At 41.4% G+C, this 16,349-nt stretch overlaps 1 protein-coding gene and 1 pseudogene across 1 annotated transcript in view; both read right to left on the reverse strand.

The window, feature by feature from the left end:
- Positions 1-2,448: 2,448 nt before the first annotated feature.
- HMGCLL1 (3-hydroxy-3-methylglutaryl-CoA lyase like 1) overlaps positions 2,449-16,349 on the reverse strand; it is a 122,613-nt gene continuing 108,712 nt past the window's right edge. Inside the window, exons 8-9 of the mRNA XM_010995385.3 lie at positions 11,793-11,918; positions 2,449-8,525 (exon numbers count right to left, since the gene is read on the reverse strand). Of these exons, the coding sequence (XP_010993687.1) occupies positions 8,424-8,525; positions 11,793-11,918 (228 nt within the window). The 3' untranslated portion in view covers positions 2,449-8,423. The remainder of the gene's footprint in view (positions 8,526-11,792; positions 11,919-16,349) is intronic.
- Positions 8,618-8,795, reverse strand: LOC116147844 (U4 spliceosomal RNA; annotated as a pseudogene).

A 16,349-nucleotide genomic window follows, 5' to 3' on the forward strand; every position in this document is an offset into this window, starting at 1 on the left:
AAAGCAGCTTTTCTCTGGGATATCACCAGGGGGATACTCGAGATCATGACAAAGTACATGCTGGGTCTTAAAACCTGCATCCAGCATAACACATGTCATTTCCGCTGACATTTCATTGGCCAAGGTAAGTCATAATGGCCGCCTGAATCAGTGAGGCAAGAAGTATAATCTTCCTCCAGAGAGGCTCAGGGGATACTTGGGGATAACAATACAGTCTATCAAAACAGGTAACATTTATTTAAGTAATTACTCTGAACGTGGCAGTCTTCTAAGACATATATTTAATACTCATCTGAGATCTGTTTGGTATGTACGAGGTGTTTCTTCTTATAGATGAACAGCAATGAGTTTGGCAAGATTAAGAGATTTGTTCAGGTTTACCCAGGTGCTAAAAGGCTGAACTGGGATTGGAACTGGATTTTTCTGCCTCCAAACCTAGTCTCTACCCCTGTTTATTGCACTGCCTATGTTTCTATAATCCCTCTGAGATAAGGAGGGGGGTGAATACTTAAATATAAAAATCCAATAAGAAGCTAAATGATCCACATTACAAGCCCATGTGCTTTTAAAAAATCCAATGTAATGGTGGTGAGTATTCCACTCCCCTTGTTTGGAGAGCCAGCAGCCAATGGACCAAAGCAGCTGCAAATGAGCCAATGTTCTTCTCCCATTAGGAGCTAATTAACCTGCAGCCTGGAGGCACTTATCAGTAGGTGTTTAGAAAACCAATAAAATGAGGGGGTCAACTGGGGTGGCTGAGAAAAGTCAAACCAGATTTCTGAAATATAAAAATTATGAACATGAAGGTAAGTATGAGTACCAAAGGCAGAATTGAGATGAAATGGATGAATTGCCTTGGTATTTTTTAAGATGCCATCCTTTCACACACAGAAGTAGAACCTAGTACAGGGACAATGAAATTAAGCCATGGACCTCCTCATTAACCCATCACTGACTACAGTCCTTCTCCACCTTACAACCGTTCTTGGGTTTTTGAATAGTCAGCTTCCTGGTTTTCTGGAAGCCATTTCTTTCTTTTTTCTTCTCTTTTCTTTTAAAGTAGTTTGAATTTTATTTGATCATTCGCAAGAATTGCACATCCAAGGGTCTGCATGGGCCAGGCAAATAAACTGAGAATAGGGTAGGATGTAAGCTCCCTCCTTCCGTTTTTTTGTTTTGTTTTGTTTTTTAGTTGAAGTATAGTCGATCTACAGTGTTAATTTCTGGTGTACAGCATAGTGATTTAGTTTATATACATAACATATATATATATATATATTTCTTTTCATATTTCTTTTTCATTATAGGTCATTACAAAGTATCGAATATAGTTCCCTGGGCTTTGCCGTAGGACTTTGTTGTTTAATTCTTTTTTACATACAAAAATTGTTCTTGTCTGCTCATTGTTACGCACAGTGGGGTTTCTTACAGTGCCACTGAGCGTAGATGAAGACGCCATCATTAGTTCAACAAATACTGAGACACTCCCAAATACCAGTTCTTGTGCTGGATCTTAATGTGACAGTCAAGGGCTGAAGGTCAAGGGGGGGGGGTGACTTAAACTAAATAATTACACAAATATTGTCACAAATTAATCATCACCATGGCAGCATTAAACCATTCTGGAAGCACGTCTCTTTGGACTCTCTTTACTTGGAATCCTGGATTTGATAGGAAAGCAACATTCAGATTTATCCACTTCAATATTCCTGTCAAGTGAATGGTTGTACCCCTCAAAAGTCACAGGTTGCGATCCTAACCGCCAACATGATGGCATTTGGCGGTGTGCCACCGGGAGGTCATTTAGGTCATGAGGGTGGAATCCTCATGAATGGGATTAGTGCCCTTATAAAAAGGGATCCCTGAGAGCTTTCTAGCTTTCTTTCCCTCGTGTGAGGATAGCGAAAGAAGCCAACAATCTGCAACCTGGAAATGGGTTCTTGCCAGACCCCAAACATGCCGGCATCCTCATCCCACACCTCCAACCTCAGAAGTGATAGACATAAATTTCTGTTCCTTATACATCACTCAGTCTGTGGTACTTTGTTATAATGGCCCAAACTGACAAACACATACTAGGATTAATTTATACTATAGAACAGAAGGTAGATATTTGGAGTCTTGATGATAACTCTTCATGCCCAGGCAATTATACAGCAGGGAGTTGGAAATATTTTTATCACAACTGAAAACTTACATCTTGAGGCTTACCATTTTTGAAGGCTTGAAATTTGTAAAAATTTCCTCATGAACTGTAAAAAGAATTATATTTAGTACTTAATGGATTACACATGCACATTCAAAAATTATTTCACATACACTTACAAGTAAACATTAATATAGAACACTACACTTTGTTAAAATAGCCTCCATTTCTTCTTATGAGAACTGAAATGATGTTACTAATAGACTTCTTCTAAAGTCTACGAAAATAAATAGTACCATAAATTTAACTTCACTATAACAAAAAGCCTTACATTTTCTGGTTTCCAGAACATATAACCATATATTATGTTCATCCATGAATATCTTGAAGCATACTCACTCTGAAGCTTAGCATAAAAGTCACAGGCACTCGACCAGGTGGATAACGTAATCTTCATTTTCCTAATGTACACCAGAATCTAAATTGCATCTTGCCTTCATCTGAAACCCAACCATTCGGTTTATGGTAAACTGACTTGATGGGAAGTTTATCTTAAGACTTATGTAATCTTCGACCCTCGTGAAGCGTGATATTCAGGGAATATATTTTCTGGGGCTAACATATGGTGGAACAATCTTTCAGGTTACCTGTTGTGACCCTGAGTTTGCCTGATGGGGGGAAAATGTGCTTCCAATTAAAACTGTCCTACGGGGATGTAATTCTTTATGAATTCAGAGTAAAGAATAGCTAAGGAGTCTGGTCCATGTCTGACAGCTGGTGCAAAGCACCTTGAATCAATAAAAACTCTTATTAATTCCACCCTAAGTACTTGCTGTTGGCTCACCTTGACATGATTCTACAAAGAACTGTAGACTTGAAAACTTCTAATACAGGTTACTGTCTAGAACAAAGCCAATATTCCTGAAAAAGGCCTACAAACTCACAAAAGATAACTTCATATAAATAAAGAACTTCACAACCAGTTTGTGAGAACTGTTTTTGGTGCTTTGAGAATCACAAAGAAATTCAAACCCATAATTTATGTGACTAAATGACATTTCTAGGCAACAAGACATGGAATTTTAACTTAAGGCTTGCAGACCAGGGCTTATAAAAGCTCTTCTCAAATGCATAAATTCTCCCAAACGTAAATGATCCAGCCATTCTCAAACAATCTCCCGGACTGAACCCTAAGTCTACGAAACATTTTTCAAAGACAGGTGAAACCTAACAAGAGGATAATCTCATCTTTTCTTTTTCTTATTGTTCCAAAAGCATAGTCTTTCAGGCTCTTGCATATTTAGTTTATCATCCAGGGCAGAACAGGACAACATCAAGTCATGACAGTTACTCATTCTTTAGCCTTCACTGCACATCTCTCGTTTGTTACTATACCCTCTTTGTTTTCTAGGGCATATTTTACAATTTTGCCCTCTGATTCACATCTGAGTATCCTGATCCAAAGATCCAGCTCACATCTGAGTATTGTTCAAAGATAATAATTTCCTCTTGCAATAATTACTACAGCCCCTCACCTCCAGGAGAAAATCAACTTGACGACCAATAATGGGAAAGGAGTTGACCATTCATTCCCTTCCTCGCATTACAAATGTATCAAGGTAATTTAAAAATTTTAAAAATATGGTTCTCATTCCAAATGGTCCTTAACAGATAGTCAATAGGAGGAAAGATAATCTCTCACCTTTTTATATTTATTTAGATCTAACGAGTCAAGTGTTGGGACACATTTTTTGGAATAGTGACATATCCCATGGCAAAATTAATTCCTGTTAAGCAATTTAGTCCCTTTTAAATTTCTGCTTTCTTTTCCCAAATTAATACGAAGATGCAAAGGGTGATTGCTATGTCTTAGCACTGAGCACATGGTTGTAGAAGTTTGAGGCTGTAAACATAACTCCCAAGTGTCTGCCCAGCTGAAGTCCTGTATGTGATCACTTACAAACTCTGTATTAGCCAACTGCGTCCACCACCCCCATTCCCCTGTCTCCCCTCTGCTTCAGTCAAACTAGCCTTCCCTGAGTTCCCTGGATGCATCATTCCCCTTCTTTCCAAAGGGTCTTTACACATCGTGGTCCTTTCAGGTAAAATGGCCCTTTCCCTCCTCTTCTATATTTAGTAACTTAATTCTTCCTGCAGGTCTCATCTCTTCACTCATGTCCTGTGGATGGAAACACTTGGCAAGGTCACATCCTCTACCATCTCCCATTAGAGAAAGATGAGTTTCTCCTTCATGGCACTTTACTACATGTGTAATGATCACATTATATGTATATGTGTGTGTGTGTGTGTGTGTGTGTGTGTGTATAAAACAGTCCTTGCAAATTTACCAGGAGAAATTGGATTTTTATATTTTAAGCAAATGAATTTTAAAAAGAAAACTACTGGGGGTCTTGTTAGAAGATTTTTAGACAAAGTAAAAGAATCACTTTCCAATGTTGTTTTAAAGTGAGAAGACAAGTTTTTTTTTGGGGGGGGGGCATACATTGTTTTGGCAAAAATAACTCTAATAATGGAAATATTTCCAAGTAAACTATTTTTAAAAGGGAAAGGAAGAAAGAAAGGAAGGAAGGAAAGAAAGAAATATCCAGACACTGGTTTTCCGATTCCACTGCTTCCTGCTCCTTTGGAAGATACACATATTCAGAATGTGAATTTTGTCAGCTGACTTCCAGGTGATCTGGTTACATCTGGGTGAAACTCCTGGGGAAAACGGAAGAGCAGGCAGTGTTTCTTTTCTTTGTAATGACACAGGCTTCTCAGAAAGCACCCAGAATGTCTGCCCAACAAGCCAGTGCATTAGCATCCATGTACAGACAGAAGCCATTGTGAAACCTTCTGACTCAGAGGCAGCTTTTCAGGATTCAGATGATTCAGGACAATGGTCTGGTGACCCATGATGTGTTGTTGGTCAACTTTACCAGTGACTGAGGCATTAAAGGACTATCTGGAGAAAGGAAAGTTTGGATGAAACAGTCACCAGAAGTTCTGAGATATTACCTCTCAATTCCTAGAAGGGTGTAACTCTTTCCCAAAGCCACATAAGCTTGACACGACAGCTCAGTTAGGTCAGAGGATGGATGGCTCCCATGGAAACAAAGAATCGTCTTCTTCAACTAAGCACACAACTTCATAATGGAAGCACGTAGAAGGAGGAGAAGGGAGAGGTCTGCCCTACCTCCGTGGCCCATCAAGGAAACACTGGCAACTCCATTTTGGTGGCAGAAACCAACCCACCACCTGCTCACTTGTGCAGCTGCCAAAAGAGTGGAAATAAATTCCTAATGTTGGTGGAATTTCTGACTTTAGGTGATGCAGGGTTTGGAGACTAAGCTTGCTAGAATGCCCTTTAGACAGAGTCGCTCAGCAGAAGTCTCATTACACGTTCCTACTGTAACTACAGTCACGCGAAACACGGGAAAGAGGCAGCTCAGAAGGCAACGCTCAGTGATGCAGTGTGATAAGTGACACATGGGACTTTGCGGCCAATTTAAGATTACATGGTTTTGGGTTTACGGCTGAGCTGTCTCTTTCGGGAGCACCATACGCCCTCTAAGACAATGCACCCTTTACATGGGACAGAATGCAGGGTGATCTTTTATCACAGCCTCCCTGAGGGTTAAACAAGTCATGATGGAAAAGAAGTTCCCCTCCACGGCAGTGCCATAGAAAAGAGGAATAAAAATGATGAGAGGTAACATTTATTGACCACTGGCCGGCACCCTGCCAAACGCTTGTAAGCATCATTTCATGAGATCCTCCCAACATTATTATCTAATTTTTACAGGTGAAGGAAGAGAGGTTTTAAGTGAGGTTTAAAAGTATCAGTAAATTGATGGAGGTTGCATAGCCATCGAGTAACAGATCAGATGATGCCGGGGGACCACTCAGGATGGATGGATGAGTGAAGTCCACTATACCGCCTCTCTCCTGGGGCTGGGCATTTTGGTGTCTCCTTCCTGCAACTGACGCATTATTTTTAACCTTTCATCATGGCTGCCTCTAACACTCACTTTAATTTACCTTTATGCTATAATACTCGTGAGGGATACCACATATTGAAAACTGGTGAAATCTGTTGGATTCAAGCCTCCTGGAGAAATCCTGACAATGACCTGTTCACATGGCTTTTCCACCTTATGGAGCCAGGAAACAAAGCCAAGGGGAGGAAGGCGGCAGGTGAGGGGACATCTGTGTCACATACTCTCCTTCTTCCCTTCTTCTTGTTTGAATTAAACTCATTTCTATTTTTTTCCCTCCTAACCACTGTGTATTAAACACGGATTACACCAGGCCCTAAGGAATGATGAACACAGCCAAGCCCTTGTTTTCTTGGAGCATGCATTCTGCGGGGGAAAGAAAGAAAATAAACAACTAGATAGGCAAATAAAGAGTTAAAGACTAAATAATGAAAATGAAACAAGCTGATGGGAGAGAAAGCAACCGAGGCCTTATTCTAGACTGAGTTGTCGGGGAAGACTCATTAAGGAGGTGATGTTTATGCCGGGACCTGAACGACCAGGCGCCAGTCATGACCAGGGAAAGAACATAACGGGCAGAGATGATAACTGGGTAAAGGACCTGTGATGGGTCCCAGGCTGACTCGTTCCAGGAGCTGAGAAGAGACAACAGGCTACAACAAGACACAACGCACAAGAGGAAGTGGCACCAGGAATCTCGAATACACCAAGCTTCAAACACCTGTTAGATACCCAAGCGGAGGTGTCAAACAGGCAACTGCTTCTCAGTCTTTCAAGGGCATAGAAGTCCTGCAAGGATCTTCTTTAAAAATGCAGACTGCGATACAGTTTGTCCAGAGTGGAGCCCCGGATTCTGCATTTCCCAAAAGGTCCCTAGTGATGTCACCCTTCCTTGTCAACTTCCAGTATGTTTCCCACGTGATTCTTTTCTTACCGATGTACAATCTTTAAAGTTGACTTCGTGGTAATCGGCACTTTCTCTCGTTGTCTCGAATTTCTTTTTATTCCTGTGGTCTTGATGAATATTTAAGAGCAAGTCCACAATGTTCGCTTTCATATTCCTAGTTATATTCAAATTTATTCAAAGATAAGATCGCCCAGAATCACCGGAGAAGCCTACGGAAATAGTGTAACCTTCGTTTCAGAACCCTGTGTAGTAGTGCTGTTCCCAAAGGATTTGCCAGAAATGTTTTTTTCTTAACATAGCCCTCCTGGGCCTCTTCTCAACTTTGAAATGGTACATTCTGCTATTTCTGGCAACGCTGTCTATTATAAAAAGTAATATTTCAGCCACTTCAACATTAAAAATAACCATAAAAAGTCAACGCCCTTCAGAATGATGTGATGTAATCAAACTCCCCTGAGTCAATGAAAAACACGGGTTTTTTTTTTTCATAAATTAATAACTGCCTCAATATTCTTAGGAGGACAGCGACCTTTCTCGGACAATCTGGAAGTGATCTGAACATTATAAAAGTGGATATGGTACACGTAGCAACCTGGCCTCACCACCGCAAGTTAGACATCGGGATGAAAGTTGTACCTCGCATTTCACGATAGTTGAGTCACACCACGCCGGTTTTTACTACAACTGATGAAAAGAAAGTATGATGAGCTGGACGCACGTGACAAACATGGGAGGTAATCTGTTTCCAGGATATGGCATCTGGCCATCGACCACCACCTCTTGGAACAAGGTAAAGCCATTGAAATAGTGAACAGATGTTAGCATACTTGAAAAATCAAAGTTCTATTGCTAAAAATTATGTAGGGTCGGATGGAGCTCGGGCGCTTGGTCCATAATTTAACTGACTTGGCGAATGTGAAACTGAGACCCAGAGGCACAGCACACAGAATGGAGGCCACACACTCTGCACACTACGCGGGAGCTCGTAAACTACTGACAGTGCGTACACTGTGCTAAGCCAGCTTGATTAAGTATTAACACAGTATTTGACACTTAGGGAAAACCTGAAGTCCATTTCCACGTCTACTAAATTAAAAAGTTATTTCTATACGCGCGAAAGAGTAGACTTTTCTCCAAGTTCCAAGCATGTCTCATGTCTACAAATTTTATTATTGGGCCTCGGCTTGCCATTTACCTGAAGACTGAGCGTCTACCTCGCAATCTATCCAGGAGTACTCTTTTTCAAAGGATCTCCTCTGTCCTCTGTTGTCTATTATATCGCACTTCAGGACGAGTTGACAGGCACGCTTCTCAGGCGGATCTCTGCACTTGAAATCAATCTTGTTGGCCTTCAGTCACGCATCCACTGAAGTCAAGCACTGAAGGAGGCTTGTGCTGCTTTAGAGTTTGTAGTTTTATTCACAGCTTTGCAGATGAAGTCACCAGCTTCCATCACTTTGTAAAGATTCACACCCTGGGGAAGGCAAGACCGGGTACCAGGTGGGAAGGGGGGGGGGGGCGGTTAGGGAAAGAGCAGACAAAACAGATTCCTTTTAATTTTATCAGTAGTTTAACCATTTAAAATCATTAAAGAAAATGTTCATTATTGATTTGGGGGAGACATTTGTCTTCACGAATCATGTAGATTTTTAGCTTTTTCTGCTTTATGGGAAAAATTTTCAATTAGCAATAATCGCGCCTCGGATAAACCTCCCTGGCTACCATACCGCCACTGTGCAAAGCTGAGCTCTTCCTGCTTTGTGAAGACATAGCTCGCGTCTGACCCTAGTATAGACCCACAGGCTAGCCTCACCTGAACGACTCGGTGTGATTCGGGCTGAGAGCTAAACTCTAGGAGGGACAATGACAGAGCCAGAAACTTTCTACAAAACATCAGTGAAGGGCAACTAAAGTGACAATGGTTTGGAAGAGTTTATAGATAAAGACTTAGGGAAAAAAAAGATTTAAAAACCTCTTACTGTATAAAGAAATGAACCTGGTAAAGCTACACGGCACATAAGAAAAGTGAGTGTGTAATTTTTATGTTTTCCTTTTTCTTTTTTTATTTTTTGGAAGGGAGGTTAATTAGGTTTATTTATTTATTTTTAGAGGAGGCACTGGGGATTGAACCCAGGACCTCATACACGCTAAGCATGTGCTCTACCCCTTGAGCTACACCCTCCCCCTGCGAGTGTGTAATTTTTAGCCACATTCAGAAACACGATTACCAGTATGAAATCGAAGGAGGTAGTGGCAGGTCAAGTAAAATGAAGTAGTATTTGGCACACATCTGGAACTTGTCTGCCTGAGAGGTTGTCCTGTCTGAAGGCACGAGCAGGATCAAAAAAGGCTTTGGTAAATCCATGAATGACAGGTAGGCAGTGGGGCATGAAGGCCAAGTTGAAGGCACGCGCCTCATCTCGAGTCTGGTGTAGCCAAAGGCCAGCCGGGCGCGCCCCACCCGGGGTCTGTGCTGTCACTGGCGGAGGTGGAGTGTTAGGTGCATTAACCAGGGCTTTGCCCCCAGGCAGCGTTTTATAAGCTCCTGTGTCCTCCCTCACCATGGACTAGAAAGAGCATGAACTTAAACTTGAACAGACTCAGGGCTTTCCTTGCTACTAAGTTCTCTAAAATTTATGTAAGTCTGTCATTTTCTTAAAATTGACGAGTATTTCTACGCACAGGGGCTTTTCACACCCGTGACGTATGATCATCATCTTCACAGAGCTAATTACTTCTCTCCAGACACTTTCAGAGCCCTGGTTTCTTCACAGTTTACTTCTATTTAAGAATCACCAGAAACATTTTGTAAAATGACACATAAATAATTTTCATTGCTTCTTTTTATGATAAAGTTGTTCTTCAAGGATGAACGTTTGCTTTGGTTTTGTCATGGTAACAATTGTAGGTAGAACTGTTAGGCACGTTTTGGTTTAATCTCCTTTATGGAAATTTTGTGAAGAACTAGCTACGTGTGCCTTCCATTTCTGAATTACATGTTCTTTGCTTTCCAGTAATTCCATGGATAGCAATTATGCAGTGGGATTTGTTGGCATCATACTAAAGAAGGATTTTGTTTGTGTTTGAGATGAAATCTATGGTGGCATGGAGGAGGAATTCAAAGGCACTGTGAAGTCAGAGGACCAGTGCGGAGGATGATTATCCAGGAAAGAGGTCAGAATCTGTGTTGATGTAGTCCCAGAAAAAAATAGTAAGGAAGGAACAAACACACAAAATATTGGACAAGTCGAATCCGTGGCTCTCAGTAACTGACTAGGCGTGGGAGCCACAGGAACACGGCTTCCACAGAGAACCTTGGCTTGTTAGCCGCTGTCCAATGTAACAACCCTGCTTGAAATGTGAAATTCTTAGGAACAGAGACATGGCTTATTTGCGTTTGGACCCACAAGGCCAGACACGCCTTAAGCACCAGCTGAGTTCAACTCAGTCATCTCAGTGTTCACGGCAGGATTTCTACTTCTCTCCCATTTCTGCCATGGTCTTACATTTCTAACGGAAATGATCGCGCTACTTTGTAAGTGAAATAGTATTTATTCCTAATCAGAGAAGAGAGGCAACAGCTGTTGGTGCTTAGGGCCAAGTCGTGTCAGTCTTTCAAGGAACATGACCAAGCGTCTCTAGGCACAGTGTGAATAAGCTGCAATACAAGCCCTCTGCCTGCAGGGGGAGCCAGACAGACAGAAGCTCGTGACAACCTTGCAGTAGATTCAGAAGGCGGCACTGAAGGTGGCGCTTAGGGCAGGAACCCAACAGTGGGGTCCGGGGAACGAGCAGGGAGATGCTAGAAGGTGCTTTTTTGGGGGATGCGGTGCCTCAGTCTCCAGGTGAAATCAAGTATGGGGAGTAAGGACATTTCAAGAGGTGGTGAAAACAAGAGGGAAGGGGTAGAGGTGAGAAACCAAATGGTGCAGAAACAGAGAAGGTGGACAAGGTTTGGAGCCGCATTAGCATCAGTGAGTAGAGGGGAGAGCTGGAGAGGGGAATTCCATTTATTCCACCTGGATAAATGCTTTCACATCTCAAAACCATTTTGAGCTTCTTACTATCTGTGAACCGTTTCCTTGCCTTTGACACTTTTCCCCTAAAAAGCAATCTGCCTTACAGACTAGCAAGTCATTTTAACTCAGCATGTGGCAAAACAAGGTACTGATTTTGGTGAGTGTTATTATAGAGCTTGTGACTCCTTCAGGTACCACTTGTCAAGAGACGTGCCTGGCCGTCCAGTGTCTCACATGCTGAGTATTATTAAGCTCTGTTCCTCCACTGGCCCTTTTTTAAAAGTGCCCTGGGCTCTCCTCCAGAAGCCCCAGTTGTCACCGTGAAGAAACCAAGATCTCAGTTTTCCTCCGAGGGAAATAGCCAGGCAAGAAGACAAAACTGCAAGAACAATCAGATCAGCGGAGACAGGCTCCACCTCACAGAGTGTGTGGAACTGAACCAGACGGTGGATGAAAAAGCACTTTGGAGGTCACGAAGCACTATAAAAAAATGTGAAATGGCAGCGTCACTGACGATCGAGCTATAGCACTAAGTTACTTTAGGAAGCGCTTCCCCCAGCCCCGCCCAAAGAATCTGTATTGTTATTTTCCCACCGTGCATTTTAGCAAATAGCAAAAGTGTAGTAAAACTTGACCTCAAAGTTGCTCCCCAAATCGGAGACGCATTCCAGCTTGAATCTGCAAGGAGCGCATGAATATTAAAATATGCTAAGTTGACTTACTGTGTTGAGCCCCAGGCCATTAAGCATGTAGATCAGATCCTCAGTGGCTACGTTCCCAGAAGCACCTTTTGCGTAAGGGCAACCACCTAACCCCGACACTGCGGAGTCCACCACATTAATCCCCATCTGGAAAACAAACCAAAACACCCAAGGCTCGTCTCTTTATGGCATGCTAAGTCGTTGCCTTTCCATTTAACCTGCTCCGGAGAGCAAATACAGAACATTTGAACCATTATCCAAGCGTACTCACTTCCCCACCCACTGCTGGAACGGTCCCTGGGTGCTGCTTTCTGTTCTGAAGAATCTCATCTTTCAGGCTAACAGACACGCCGCTAAGGGGCTCGGGAACCAGAATCCGCTCAGATCAAAATCGAAAGGGTGTTTTCATCGATCACAGAATGAAGGTGGGGGTAATCTTGAGGGTTAATACGCACCAAGGTTGTATTTTCCAACCTAATTTTGAGTTTTATTCTTTCTTTTTTTTTTTTTTAGCATTTTGTATGTGTAAAATTTATTTTTTTTTTACTGAAGTATATAGTCAGTTACAGTATGTCAGTTTCCGGTGTACCCCATCACGTCCCAGTCATGCACATGCAAACATAGATTTGTTTTCATATTCTTTTTCATTATGGGTTACTATAAGATATTGAATATAGTTCCCTATGCTATACAGAAGAAACTTGTTTATCTATTTTATATATAGTAGTTAGTATCTGCAAATCTCCAACTCCCAATTTATCCCTCCCGCCCTTCTTCTCCCCAGTACCCGTAAGTTTGTTTTCTGTCTGTGAGTCTGTTTCTGTTTTGTAAACAAGTTCATTTGTGGTTTTTTTTCAGATTCCATTTATAAGTGATATCATAAGATATATTTCTTTCTCTTTCTGATTTACTTCACTTAGAATGACAATCTCCAAGTCCATCCATGTTGCTGCAAATAGCATTATTTAATTTTCTTTTTATCGCCGAGTAGTATTCAACTGTTTAAATATACCACAACTTCTTTATCCAGTCATCTGTCGACGGACATTTATTGTTGTTTCCATGTCCTGGCTACCGAAAACAGTGCTGCTATTATGAACATTAGGGTGCGTGGTTCTTTTCAAATTGAGCTTTATTCTAAAAGCATTGTACAACCAACGTGAAATATTTCCAACATCCCAACTCAAAATCCAAGTGCCTTAGAATACAGGTGGGGTGGGAGGGGGCTGTCCCTGTGTTTGAAGTTGTATTTTGTGGGCTCAGTTCACTCAATCTTTACTGAGCCATTACTGTCCACACAAACCCCTGCTGCTCTGGGAGAAGTGAAGAGACATTTGAGAGGCAGGACACCCACCACTAACAGTGGCACCAGCTCACACACGCAGGGTCCTCGCTAAGTGCTGGATATTCTTATTAACACCTTATGATACTAACTCACAATCCTCACGAAACCCCATGAGGTGGGTACTTTCCCCTCATCCCCAAATCAGAGATGAAGGACATCAAGCACAGAGATGTCACACAGTATGCCCGAGGCCACCTGTGTCTCCAGAGAATTCACACTGTGCTGTGATTCGTGGTTCAGGTTTTGTGTCCGAGGATATCCAAGGCGGAGATCTGTGTGGCCCGGAAAGGCTGTGAAAGACACGAGCACAACAGATCTGAAAAGGACCCTGGAGATCAGACTTGAACAACGGGAGAAGAGAGGCGAGCCCAGCACTCCTCTGTGGAAAGTGACAGTTGGGCAACCGGAAGCCACCAAGAGGCCACATCTGATTCATCTGAATATTGAAGGAAAAGTAACAGGACTTCATCGAAAACAAGAAGCCCTTGGAAAGCAGAGCTCTTGGCCAAACTGCTAGCTCAGCCGTTGTCAATCACAGAATCCGAATCACACGTTGCTGCCACATCCCCCGAGTGTCTAAGTCGGGAGCTCTGGGCGGGGCCCTGGGAATCTGAATTTTTTGAGGCGATCCCAGATGCTGCTCTGGGGAATCACACCTTCTGTCTTTCTCCTTTTCTTTTTTGATAAACTTTATTTTAGAAGAGTTCTAGATTTTCAGAGAATTTGCAAAGGAAGTACAGAGCATCCTCACATCACACACACACACAGTCACCTCTATTGGTAACATCTTATGTCATTGTGGTACCTCTCTTACAACTATCAGACAAGCATGTTATTATTACCTAAAGTCCATACAGGAGTCAGATGTCTCAGTTTTGAACCTAATGTCCTTTTCCTGTTCCAGGAACACATCCAGGTACCACGTCACATAAAGAGTTGTCTTGTCTCCGTGGGATGCCCTGGGCTGTCACAGGTTCTCAGACTTGCTTTGTCCTCGTTGATCTTGACAATTTTGAGTCGCACCTGTCATATGCTGTGTATGATGTCTTTCCATTTGGGTTTGTCTGATGTTTTTCTCACAGTGAGATTGGAGTTCGGAAGTTTTAGGAGGGAAGACAAGGCGTGAAGTTGCCATTCTTGACACATCATTTCAAGGGTACACGGTTAACAATGATGGTATTAACCTTGATCACCTGGTTGAGGCAGTGTTTGCCAAGTTTCTGCTCTAGAACGTCCACACGCCCCCTTTTCCATACTATCTGGAAAAAAAGTCACTACACGCAGCTAACACTTAAGGAATGGAGAATACGTACCTAAAAGTATTTAGAAATCTCCCATATAGGAGATCTGTTTATTCTTCTATATTTTATTTATTTCCCCAAGTATGTGTTTATATCAGGAAGGACACATGGGTATTTATTTAGTACGTTGGGTTATAATCCAATACTCTATATGTTTTCTTGCTCAAGTTATTTGAGATTTAGCCACTGACCTGCAGAGGGGGCTGCACATTTAAAGTTAACTCTTCTAGATTTTTCCCTTGTGAAACTTAGGCTGTTTAGTAAAGCACACAGGGGCAGAACCAGAGTCCAAAAGCCGTGCATGTTCTTGGGACCTAAAGCAAGTTTACACCTGAAATTTGTCTGCTTCTGCACCTCCATTTCTCCTCATTCTACTCCTCAGCATGGGAAGGTGTCCACTGCTCTTCTTCCATTCCCACAACCCCTCTCCTAGCTCAATCATATTTGGGTGTTAAGTACTGACCAGCTAAAGTACTGGTCCATTTAGGATAATGTACATTTGCCATGACTCGAAATAGTAAGTATAAGGAATTACTCTCTGAGAGTGAAATCTGCAGAACTGTCCAATCATTGGAAAAGACAAATGTTAAGACGCTGGCTCGCCTCTGGGAGTCTGCCATGACATCAAACAGGCAGAAGTATTCTTCACCGATAGGTTAAAATGTGGGGAAAAATTTAAATTAATGAAAGTGTAGCTATTAAATGGATTGATAAATGCCATGTAAATGCATAGTTAAGGGAAAGAAACAGGTTACAAGATATCACAACAGTGTATACAATCATGATTCCATTTCCAAAATTAAAAAAAAAAATTGAATTTGGATGATACACCAAAATGTTTACAGTGGTGATCACTGGGGTGGTGTGATTATAGGTAATTTATTCTATTTTAATTCTGTTTGTCCTGTTTGTTTTCCCCAGTGGCCCCACCGTGAATGTAATTACATATAGAATTAGAAAAAGAAAGTTTTCTCTGAACTGCGGCCTGCAGTGTAATGATGGTAAGTAAATGAGAATGAGAATAAATAAATTCGAATGAATTTCTTGATTAGCGTCATTATTTTGCAACTAATTGATCTTTTTTAGGGCGTAAGACTGCAAGGTGATTTTAGACATAATCTCATAAAGGTAGACATGATCTGGGGGAAAAGCTACCTAAAAAAATGGTCTTTCTCTCTTTCCTACCATCACTTTAGCTCTGGAACAGGCTGGCTTTCTATGACTTTAGTCACAAATTAACTGAATCAATTCTAAGAACAAAATGTAGGATTAAAGTTTAAATAAGAAAATTTAAAGAGAGTCTATTCAAGTATACATTACCTGTGAAGGAGAATATTAAGATGTTAGGTACTTTTAAAGTCTCTCTTCCAAAAAAAAAAAAAAACACAGTAGTTTAAAAATATAACTTTCCACACAATATCCTCTAAATTCTGTCTTCTATAAAATGGGCCATTCTGTTCCCCAGAAAAATAAAAGGTCTTCTCAGCGGAGAGTGGTACCCAAGCACTAAGCTGGATGATTTCATTTCTAAACAGGCTGCTTTGGAAATTTCTAGTCAGAGTCATCTAAGAAAATTCGATTTCGCTAGGTATGTTTTCTTTACAGCTAATTCTCTATCCCATGAGAAATGGTATTTAATATGATGTAAACAAGTTCTTAACAGAGCAGGAAGAAAAACATTATTTCTTCACTTTATCCATTCTTTACGGTAAATAAAGAAAACATATTTGAACGTTAGTATTGAAATCATGGTATTACAGTAAATGCCTTGCATTTACTAGACTACCCATGTATATTCAATAACACTAGACTGGTTTTCCCATATAAGACTGTCTGCTTTAAAAGATTACTCTTAGATAGTCCCTTCCCCGTGTCCCCAAACAGAAGACACTGCTTTCAGATTTTCAGATTCCTGGGGTGTGTGCGCGCGCG

This window comes from Camelus dromedarius, chromosome 19 (assembly GCF_036321535.1).
Source record: "Camelus dromedarius isolate mCamDro1 chromosome 19, mCamDro1.pat, whole genome shotgun sequence".
Lineage (NCBI taxonomy): Eukaryota > Metazoa > Chordata > Mammalia > Artiodactyla > Camelidae > Camelus > Camelus dromedarius.